The sequence below is a fragment of the Belonocnema kinseyi genome, chromosome 10 (genome assembly GCF_010883055.1).
Source record: "Belonocnema kinseyi isolate 2016_QV_RU_SX_M_011 chromosome 10, B_treatae_v1, whole genome shotgun sequence".
Taxonomy (NCBI): domain Eukaryota; kingdom Metazoa; phylum Arthropoda; class Insecta; order Hymenoptera; family Cynipidae; genus Belonocnema; species Belonocnema kinseyi.
Genome location: NC_046666.1, coordinates 3,924,894 through 3,937,100, shown reverse-complemented (window position 1 = coordinate 3,937,100; position 12,207 = coordinate 3,924,894). Strand labels below are relative to the sequence as shown.

At 22.4% G+C, this 12,207-nt stretch overlaps 1 protein-coding gene across 2 annotated transcripts in view; it reads right to left on the bottom strand.

The window, feature by feature from the left end:
• The window catches only part of LOC117182166 (protein flightless-1), a 100,601-nt gene that overhangs the window by 41,973 nt on the left and 46,421 nt on the right, over positions 1 to 12,207 (bottom strand). For both annotated transcript variants that reach the window (XM_033375216.1, XM_033375217.1), the window contains exons 12-13: positions 5,115 to 5,426; positions 4,851 to 5,023 (exon numbers count right to left, since the gene is read on the bottom strand). In XM_033375216.1, the coding sequence (XP_033231107.1) occupies positions 4,851 to 5,023; positions 5,115 to 5,426 (485 nt within the window). The remainder of the gene's footprint in view (positions 1 to 4,850; positions 5,024 to 5,114; positions 5,427 to 12,207) is intronic.

Below are 12,207 nucleotides of genomic sequence, written 5' to 3'. Positions count from 1 at the left end.
TTATCTACCAGTAACATTTTTTTCAACAAAATACATCAATTTTATACTAATTGTTAAATTATCGAGGCAAAAGTGAAAATTTCCTTTAAAACAGTTGAATTTATAATTTAAAAAATTAAATTTTAACCAAACATTTAAATTTTTAAACAAAACAATTTTTTCTACTTAGTTTTGGAATCTTCAAGCCGAAAATAATTCATTTTCAACCAAGAAAAATTACTTTTTTACCTACAAAGATGAATTCTCAACGAAAAAAGTTGATATTTTAACCAAAGAAGATTTTAATTTTTAATTTTAAAAAACGGCTGAATTCAACCAAAATAATACGGCTTTTCAACAAAACACACGAATTTGACAGAGTTATCGAATTTTAAGCTAATTAAGTTGAATTATCGATAAAATAATAAAAATTTTAAACAAATAAGTTCAATTTTTAATTAAATTGTTGAATTTTTAGTCGAATTCTCGAGAAGGAATTAAATTTTCATTTTAAAAAACTTGGATTTTCAACAAAAAAGATTAATTTTTAAATAAAAGATTTATTTTCTACAAAAAAAACTTTCAAGAAAACACATCAATTTTTTATCAAATAGTTCAATTTTCGAACAAAAAATGCAAAATTTCTAGAAAATAATTGAATTTTCAATTAAAAAGATTAAATTTTAAACAAACATTTGAATTTTTAACCAAAACAATTTTTCCTATCCAAATAGTTCAATTTTATGCCCAACTGTTAAATTATCGAGCCAAAAGAGAAAATTTTCTTAAAAACAGTTGAATTTTTAACTAAAAAATATTTATTTTCAACCAAAAATTTGAATTTTTAACCAAAGCATTTTTTTTTCTTAGTTGTTGAATTTTCAAGCCGAAAATAATTCATTTTCAACCAAGAAAAATTACTTTTTTACCTAAAAAGATGAATTATCAACGAAAAAAGTTGATATTTTAACCAAAGAAGATTTTAATTTTTAATTTAAAAAAATGGCTGAATTCAACCAAATCATACGGCTTTTCAACAAAACACACGAATTTGACAGTTATCGAATTTTAAGCTAATTAAGTTGAATTATCGAGAAAATAATAAAATTTTAAACAAATAAATTCAATTTTTAGTCGAACTCTCGAGAAGAAATTAAATTTTCATAAGAAATTTAGATTTTCAACAAAAAAGATTAATTTTCAAACAAAAGATTTATTTTCTACAAAAAGAAAACTTTCAAGAAAATACATAAATTTTCAACCAAATAATTAAATTTTCGAAAGAAAATCACAAATTTTCTACAAAATAGTTAATTTTCAAGTAAAAAGATTAAGTTTCAACCAAACATTTGCATTTTTAACAAAAACATACATCAATTTTATTCCCAATTGTTAAATTATCTAGGCAAATGTGAAAATTTACTTTAAAACAGTTGAATTTTTAACTAAAAAATATTAATTTTCAACCAACAATTTGAATTTTTAACCAAAGCATTTTTTTTCTTAGTTGTTGAATTTTCAAGCCGAAAACAATTCATTTTCAAACAAGAAAAATTACTTTTTAACATAAAAAGATGAATTCTCAATGAAAAAATTTGATATTTTAATTTTTAACCAAAGAAGATTTGAAATTAAAATTTGAAAAAAACGGCTGAATTCTACCAAATCATGCGGCTTTTCAAGAAAACACACGAATTTGACTGAGTTATCGAATTAGAAACTAGTTGGGTTGAATTATCAATCAAATAATAAAATTATAAACAAATAAGTTCAATTTCTAATTAAATTGTTAAATTTTTCGTCGAATTCTCGAGAGGAAATTAAATTTTCATCCAAAAAAACTTTGATTTTCAACAAAAAAGATTAATTTTTAAACAAAAGATTTATTTTCAAAAAAAAAACTTTCAAGAAAATACATAAATTTTTAATCAAATAGTTCAATTTTCGAACAAAAAATGCAAATTTTCTAGAAAATAGTTAAATTTTCAACTAAAAAGATTATATTTCAACTAAACAGTTGAATTTTTAACCAAAACATTTATTTTCTACCAGTAAACATTTTTTTTCAACCAAATACATTTATTTTCATCAAAATAGTTCAATTTTAAACCCAGTTGTTAAATTATCGAGCTAAAAGTAAGAATTCTTGAGAAAAAATTTCATTTTCATCCAGAAAATTTGAATTTTTAACAAATTTTCTCATTTTCAACCAAGAAAGATTACTTTTCTACCAAAAAAGATTAATTATTAAAGAAACAAATAATAGTATATATTTTAACCGAAAAAGATTTTAATTTTAAATAAAAAACGGCTAAATGCAATTAAAAAATATGGGTATTCAACAGAATACTTGAATTTGACTGAATTATTGGTTTTTAAGCTAATTTAAGTTGAATTTTCAATAAAATAATAAAATTTTAAACAAATAAGTTCAATTTTTAATTAAATTGTTAATTTTTTAACCAACAAAGATGAATTTTCAACTAAATGGTCGAATTTTAAACAAAAAAGATTAAACTTCAACAAAAAAGTTGCAGCCCCAACGCAATAATTGCATTTTTTAGAAGCCAGTTTAATTTTATTCAAAAAAAGTATATTTTAAATGAAAAAAATCGAATTTTCAACCAAAAAGGATGACTTTTTAACATAATCCATGAATTTTCTAATTACAAACAAAAATTTTCACCCAAAAAGTCGAATTCTTGAGAAAAAATTAAATTTTCTTTCAGAAAATTTTAATTTTCAACAAAATGACTCATTTTCAACCAAGAAAAATTACTTTTCTACCAAAAAAAGATGAATTCTTAAAGAATAAAAAACAATAGTTTATATTTTAACCGAAGAAGATTTTATTTTCAAATCAAAAACGGCTAAATACAATGAAAAAATATGGGTTTTTAACAGAATAATTGAATTTGACTGAGTTATCGATTTTTAAGCTAATTTAAGTTTAATTTTTAATCAAATATTAAAATTTTCAACAAATGAGTTCAATTTTTAAATTTTTAACCAACAGAGATGAATTTTCAACTAAATGATCGTATTTTAAACAAAAAAATTAAACTACAAACAAAAAGTTGCAGTCCCAACGCAATAATTTCATTTTTTTCTAATTACAAAAAGGAATTTTTAACCAAAAAGTCGAATTCTTAAGAAAAAAAATTTAATTTTCAACAAGAATATTTGAATTTTCATTAAAATAACTCATTTTCAACCAAGAAAGATTACTTTCTACCAAAAAAAAAGATGAATTCTTAAAGAAAAAAATAATAGTTCATATTTTAACCGAAGAAGATTTTAATTTTAAATCAAATTTTAAGCTAATTTAAGTTGAATTTTCAATCAAATAATACAATTTTAAGCAAATAAGTTCAATTTTTACTTAAATTATTAACCAAAAAAGATGAATTTTCAAGTAAATGATCGTATTTAAAACAAAAACGATTAAACTACAAATTTAATTAATTTAATTACTTAAATTTAATTAATTCTTGCGAAAAAATTTAATTTTCACCCAGAAAATTTGAATTTTCAACAAATAAAGATTACTTTTCTACCAAAAAAAGATGAATTCTTAAAGAAAAAGAAAAAACTAGTTTATATTTTAAACGAAGATTTTAATTTTAAATCAAATTTTAAGCTAATTTAAGTTGAATTTTCAATCAAATAATACAATTTTAAGCAAATAAGTTCAATTTTTACTTAAATTATTAACCAAAAAAGATGAATTTTCAAGTAAATAATCGTATTTCAACCAAAAAAGATTAAACTACAAATTTAATTATTTAAATTTAATTAATTCTTGCGAAAAAATTAACTTTTCACCACGAAAATTTGAATTTTCAACAAATAAAGATTACTTTTCTATCAAAAAAAGATGAATTCTCAAAGAAAAAAAATAATAGTTTATATTTTAACCGAAGAAGATTTTATTTTCAAATCAAAAACGGCTAAATACAATGAAAAAATATGGGTTTTTAACAGAATAATTGAATTTGACTGAGTTATCGATTTTTAAGCTAATTTAAGTTTAATTTTTAATCAAATATTAAAATTTTCAAAAAATGAGTTCAATTTTTAAATTTTTAACCAACAGAGATGAATTTTCAACTAAATGATCGTATTTTAAACAAAAAAATTAAACTACAAACAAAAAGTTGCAGTCCCAACGCAATAATTTCATTTTTTTCTAATTACAAAAAGGAATTTTTAACCAAAAACTCGAATTCTTCAGAAAAAAAATTTAATTTTCATCCAGAGTATTTGAATTTTCAACAAAATATCTCATTTTCAACCAAGAAAGATTACTTTCTACCAAAAAAAAAAAGAATTCTTAAAGAAAAAAATAATAGTTTATATTTTAACCGAAGAAGATTTTAATTTTAAATCAAATTTTAAGCTACTAATTTAAGTTAAATTTTCAATCAAATAATACAATTTTAAGCAAATAAGTTCAATTTTTACTTAAATTGTTAACCAAAAAAGATGAATTTTCAAGTAAATGATCGTATTTAAAACAAAAAAGATTAAACTACAAATTTAATTAATTTAATTAATTCTTGCGAAAAAATTCAATTTTCACCCAGAAAATTTGAATTTTCAACAAATAAATATCACTTTTCTACCAAAAAAAAAGGATGAATTCTTAAAGAAAAAAAAGTTATAGTTTATATTTTAAACGAAGATTTTAATTTTAAATTAAAACCTGCACATTCTTTACTAAGCTCTCTTTTCAATTAATAAAAATCAAGCGACCATTTCCCGGTTTTTCCACGCTCATTTCCCGGCAAAGTCGCGACCCTAAGAATTATTTAAATAAATAAAAGTGACTCTCCACTCTGTTTTAAAAATGACCATTTCATAAAACTTACCAAACATAGACGTCGAGATAACAATCAAGAATATAAACATTTCGATTATTAAGAAGCTTATTCGACAATTTCCCATGAGGAACTTCAACCTGGGGCAGTTCCAAGTAGCCCATTCCGAGTTGAACTTGATACAATCGCGGAACAACTGGTACGAAATTCGGATCGACTTGTTCCTGAAAGAACCAAAAATCAGTTAATTTTTCCTCTCGGGGAAAATAATTTAAAAAAAAAAAAAAGAATTAAAAACGTAAATAAAATACACACAATTGGTGTAACCGGTCGTTCTGATTCATCGACTCCTAAACAGTTCCAGAAATCTTCCGACTCTGTTCCCATCATTTCAGTTATGATATCAGACTTGCCCTTCCTCTCGTTTTTGTTGATTTTTTCTGCCATTAGTCTCGATTTTGATTTTAAGGTATTTTTTGAACTTTTCCCGTACCACATGAATATTTTTGTACCCACATCGAGAACGAAAACGTAACCCGGATCGAGAGATTCTGCACAAACTTCAACTGGCTCCATGTGTACCGAAGCACCAGCTGCGTGCACACGATAAAGTCTTCTCACTGACGGCTGTAATTATTAATAAAAATATATTTTTATTATTCGATTTTTATTATTCGATTCAACAAAATAGTTAAAATTTCGAACCAAAAACACAAATTTTCTACAAAACAGTTGAATTTTTAAGTAAAAAGATTAATTTTCAAGTAAAAAGATTAAATCTCAAACAAAAAATTTATTTTCTACTACTAGAAAATTTTGTTCAACAAAATACAACAATTTTCATCCAAATAGTTTAATTTTATACCCAATTGTTAAATCATCGAGCCAAAAACACAATTTTTCTTTAAAACAGTTGAATCTTTAACTAAAAAAATGTTAATTTTCAACCAAAAATTTGAATTTTTAATCAGATTAGGAAATCAAGTATTTCCAACTCTTCGTTTTTTACATCAAATAATAAAATAAACGTTTATTATAAAGGTAAAAAATGACCCATATCATTTTTTATTGTCCCAAAATTTCTAAAAAGAGCCTAATCATAAATAAACAAATTCCTCATTTTTTTGTGAACATAAATGTGAAATCTTCGGGAATATTTTGAAATCTTTGTAAAGTCATTGAAATCATTAAAATCTTTGTGAATTTTTTTGAAATATTTGTGAAATCTCGAGAAGGAATTAAATTTTCATCCAAAAAAACTTGAATTTTCAACAAACGAGATTTATTTTCTACAAAAAAAACTTTTAAGAAAATACATAAAATTTCAACAAAATAGTTAAACTTTCGAACCAAAAACACAAATTTTCTACAAAACAGTTGAATTTTTAAGTAAAAAGATTAATTTTCAAGTAAAAAGATTAAATTTCAACCAAAAAATTTATTTACTACCAGTAAAAAATTATTTTATACCCAATTGTTAAATCGTCGAGCCAAAAACACAATTTTTCTTTAAAACAGTTGAATCTTTAACTAAAAAAATGTTAATTTTCAACCAAAAATTTGAATTTTTAATCAGATTAGGAAATCAAGTATTTCCAACTCTTCGTTTTTTACATCAAATAATAAAATAAACGTTTATTATAAAGGTAAAAAATGACCCATATCATTTTTTATTGTCCCAAAATTTCTAAAAAGAGCCTATTCATAAATAAACAAATTCCTCATTTTCTGTGAACGTAAGAGGTCCTTGTGAAATCTTTGGGAATATTTTCAAATCTTTGTAAGTCTTTGAAATCATTAAAATCTTTGTGAATTTATTTGAAATATTTGTGAAATCTCGAGAAGGAATAAAAATTTCATCCAAAAAAACTTTGGATTTTCAACAAACAAGATTTATTTTCTAGAAAAAAAACTTTCAAGAAAATACATAAAATTTCAACAAAATAGTTTAACTTTCGAACCAAAAACACAAATTTTCTACAAAACAGTTGAATTTTTAAGTAAAAAGATTAATTTTCAAGTAAAAGGATTAAATTTCAACCAAAAAATTTATTTCCTACCAGTAAAAAATTTTGTTCAACAAAGTACATCAATTTTCATCTAAATAGTTTAATTTTATACCCAATTGTTAAATCATCGAGCGAAAAACACAATTTTTCTTTAAAACAGCTGAATCTTTAACTAAAAAAATGTTAATTTTTAACCAAAAATTTGAATTTTTAATCAGATTAAGAAATCAAGTTTTTCCAGCTCTCCGTTTTTTACATTAAATGATAAAATAAACGTTTATTATAAAGGTAAAAAATGAGCCATTTCATTTTTTATTGGCCAAAAATTTCTAAAGAGAGCCTAATCATAAATAAACAAATTCCTCATTTTATGTGAACATAAGCGTGAAATCTTCGGGAATATCTTCAAATCTTTGTAGTCATTGAAATCATTAAAATCTTTGTGAATTTTTTTGAAATATTTGAAATATTTGTGAAATCTCGAGAAGGAATAAAATTTTCATCCAAAAAAACTTTGGATTTTCAACAAACAAGATTTATTTTCTAGAAAAAAAAAACTTTCAAGAAAATACATAAAATTTCAACAAAATAGTTTAACTTTCGAACCAAAAACACAAATTTTCTACAAAACAGTTGAATTTTTAAGTAAAAAGATTAAATTTCAACCAAAAAATTTATTTCCTACCAGTAAAAAATTTTGTTCAACAAAATACAGCAATTTTCATCCAAATAGTTTAATTTTACACCCAATTGTTAAATTATCGAGGCAAAAGTACAATTTTTCTTTAAAACAGCTGAATCTTTAACTAAAAAAAATGTTAATTTTCAACCAAAAATTTGAATTTTTAATCAGATTAGGAAATCAAGTATTTCCAGCTCTCCGTTTTTTACATCAAATAATGAAATAAACGTTTGTTATAAAGGTAAAAAATGAGCCATTTCATTTTTTATTGGTCCAAAATTTCTAAAAAGAGCCTAATCATAAATAAACAAATTCCTAATTTTCTGTGAATTTCAAGTGGTCCTTGTGAAATCTTTGGGAATATTTTTAAATCTTTGTGATTTTTTTTGAAATATTTGAAATATTTGTGAAATCTCGAGAAGCAATTAAATTTACATAAAAAAAAAACTTGGATTTTCAACAAAAAAGATTTATTTTCTACAAAAAGTACTGTCAAGAAAATACATAAAGTTTCATAAAAATAGTTAAACTTTCAAACCAAAAACACAACTTTTCTACAAAACAGTTGAAATTTCAAGTAAAAAGATTAATTTTCAAGTAATAAGATTAAATTTCAACCCAAAAATTCATTTTCTACCAGTAAAAAATTTTGTTCAACAAAATACAGAAATTTTTATCCAAATAGTTTAATTTTATATCCAATTGTTAAATTATCGAGCCAAAAGTACAATTTTTCTTTAAAACAACTGAATCTTTAACTAAAAAATATTAATTTTCAACCAAAAATTTGAATTTTTAATCAGATTAAGAAATCAACTTTTTTACATCAAATAATGAAATAAAAGTTTTTTATTAAGGTTAAAAATGAGCCATTTCATTATTTATTGGCTAAAAGTTTCTAAAGCGAGTCGAATCACTAAAAATCACTAAAATCTGTTGAAATCTCTTAAATGTGGTTGAAACCTTTGCAATCATTAAAAAAAGGATAAATTTTTTAACAAAGCTATAGAATTTTTAACAAAATAATAAAATTTGGAACCAAAAGGGCGAATTTTTAAATAAAAAGAGTTGAATCTTCAACTAAGAAAGATTGTTCAGCCCTGAAAGAAAACAACTCCATCCATATCATTGAATTTGCAAGCCAAACATATGAATTTTCAAGGAAAAAGTTCATTTTCATCTAAATCGTTGAATTTTCTACCCGAACATGTACAGTTTTTATTTAAAAAAATGAATTTGTATCCAAAAAGTGGAAATTTCAATACAAGAGTTAAATTTTCAACCCGAAAATATGAATTTTCAAGAAAAAAGTCCATTTAAAAAAAAAGGATAACTTTTTAACAAAATTGTTGAATTTTTAACAAAATAATAAAATTTGCAAACAAATTGTTAAATTTTCAAGCCAAAAATATGACTTTTCAAGGAATAAGTTCATTTTCATCTAAATAGTTGAATTTTCTACCCGAACATGTAAAGTTTTTATTTAAAAAAATGAATTTGTATCCAAAAAGTGGAAATTTCAATACAAGAGTTAAATTTTCAACCCGAAAGTATGAATTTTCAAGAAAAAAGTTCATTTAAAAACAAGGATAACTTTTTAACAAAATTGTTGAATTTTTAACAAAATAATAAAATTTGCAAGCAAATTGTTAAATTTTCAAGCCAAAAATATGACTTTTCAAGGAATAAGTTCATTTTCATCTAAATAGTTGAATTTTCTAAACGAAAATGTGAAGTTTTTATTTAAAAAAATGAATTTGTATCCAAAAAGTGGAAATTTCAATACAAGAGTTAAATTTTCAACCCGAAAATATGAATTTTCAAGAAAAAAGTCCATTTAAAAAAAAAAGGATAACTTTTTAACAAAATTGTTGAATTTTTAACAAAATAATAAAATTTGCAAGCAAATTGTTAAATTTGATTCAATTTTCAAGCCAAAAATATGAAGTTTCAAGGTTTCAAGTTTCATTTTCATCTAAATAGATCAATTTTCTAGAAAAATATTCGGATTTTCAATTTAAAAAATGGTTTAAACTATTTTCATCAAAACAGTTGGAATTCATTTTGAACGAAAAATATAGTAGTTAATATTTCAACCAAAAAATGAGCTGAATTTTCAACTAAGAAAGATTTTTTGCTTAAAAGAGAGAAAAAATTGCAAACAAACTGTTGGATTTTCAAGCAAAAGGATTAATTTTCTAGCAAGAAGAACAAATTTCAACAAAATATATCGAAATTTCAATTAAAAACCATCAATTTCCAACCACAAATGGAATATTTAAATTTTTAGTTAAAAAGATACATATTATTTTACCAAATCAGTAATGAAGTTCGAAAATATTTGTAAAGAAAAAGTTCATTTAAAAAAAGGGATAACTTTTTTTTTTAATTGATGAATTTATAATAAAATAATAAAATCTGTAATCAAATAATACAATTTTGACCTACAAGGACGAATTTTTAAATAAAGAGTTGAATTTTCAACTAAGAAAGATTTTTTAATCCTGAAAGAAAAAAAATATCCTCAATATTAAATTTTCATCCAAAAAATGTGAAGTTTTAAGGAAACAGCTCATTTTCATCTAAACAGTTGAATGTTCTAATAGAATATTAAAATTTTGTATTTAAAAAAAATGAATTTTTATAAAAACTTAAAAAATTTCAACACAAGAGTTGAATTTTCTACCCGAAAATATGAATTTTCAAGAAAAAAGGTCATTTTCCAAAAAAGGATAACTTTTTTAAAAAACTGTTCACTTAAAAAATTTAAAAAACGGAAACCGTTTTAACAAAATTATTATATTTCTAACAAAAGAATAAAATTTTGTATCAAAAGGACGAATTTTTGAATAAAATAAACAGAATTTTCAAATAAGAAGGATTGTTCAGTGCTAAAAGGAAAAATGGCATCAATATTGTTAAATTTTCAAGCCAAAAATATGAATTTTCAAGGAAACAGTTGATTTTCATCTTAATAGTTGAATTTTCCAATAATATATTTCAATTTTAATTTTTAAAAAAGAACGAATTTTCATCAAAACAGTTGAAATTTTAACAGAAGAGATTAATTTTCAACCCGAAAATGTGAATTTTCAAGCAAAAAGTTCATTTTCAAAAAAAGAAGGATAACTTTTTAACAAAATTATTAAATTTTTAACAAAATAATAAAATTTGCAAGCAAGTAATAAACTTTTGAACCAAAAGGATGAATTTTTAAATAAAAATAGTTGAATTTGCAACTAAGAAAGATTATTCAGTTCTGAAAGAAAAAAATTTCATCCACATTTTTTTTATTCATTCGTTCACATTTTTCAAGCCAAAAATATGATGTTTCATGGAAACAGATATTTTTTTTACAATGAGATTGAATTTTCAATAAAACAGTTGCATTTTTAACAACGTAGTTAAATTCGCAAAAAAAAGTTCAATTTTTCGCCCGAAAACATAACTTTTAAACAAAAAAATTTATTTTAAACTACAAAACGATTCAATTTTCAATACAAATTTTAATTTAAAAAAAAGATTAATTTCCTAGAAAGCAGTTATTTTTTCAACAAAAAAGATGATATTTCTACCAAAGAAATGAATTTTCAAAAGAACAAGACGATTTATTAAAAAAAGAGACGAAATTTCATTAAAACAGTTGAATTTTCAAGAAGAAGGGATGGCTTTTTAACAAAACAATTAAATTTGCAATTAAAAGAGATTAATTCTAAATTAAATATATAATCGACTTTTTTAATTAAAAAGAATCATCTTTAAAAAAAAAAGGATTACTTTTCTATCAAAATATTAATTTTCAATCCAAGAGGACCAATTTTCAAAAAAACATATAAATCCTCAACAAAAACAGATTAATTTTCTACAAAACAGTTGTTTTTTTAACAAAAAATATGAAATTTTCATCAAGAAATGAATTTTTGAACCAAAAGGACGTTTTTTAAATAAAAAGAATTGAATTTTCAACTAAGAAAGATGGTTCTGTCCCGAAAGAAAAAAATGCTATCAACATTTGTAAATTTCCAAGCAAAAATAATAAATTTTCAAGCAAAAAGTTAATTTTCATCTAAATAATTAAATTTTCTACCAAAATATGTGAATTTTCGATTTAAAAAACCGAATTTTCATCAAAAAAATGGGAAATTTCAACACAAGAGTTGAATTATCAACCCGAAAATGTGAATTTTCAAGAAAAAAGGTCATTTAAAAAAAAGGTTTACTTTTTAACAAAATTATTGAATTTTTAACAAAATAATAAAATTTGCAAGCAAGCAATAAAATTTTGAACCAAAAAGATGAATTTAAAAATAAAAATAGTTGAATTTTCAACTAAGAAAGATTATTCAGTTCTGAAAGAATAAAATTTCATCCACATTTTTTTATTCATTCGTTCACATTTTTCAAGAAAAAAATATGAAGTTTCCAGGAAACAGTTCATTTTCATCTGAATATGGAATATTTTATTGAAATTTTTAGATAAAAAGAAACATGTTTTAAACAATCAGTGTAGAATTTCGAAAAAATTACGAGAAAATATAAGCATCGGTGTCATTTTTTTCAAACTAGTGACACCGCTAAAAAAAAGGGTCAAATAGTGAACAAAAATAATTTTTTGTAAACTTACTTAAACTTATTTTGAAAATATTTGTAAAAAAAAAGTGAAGAAGTAGTGCCATTAGCTGGTAATTACGAGAAAATATAAGCATCGGTGTCATTT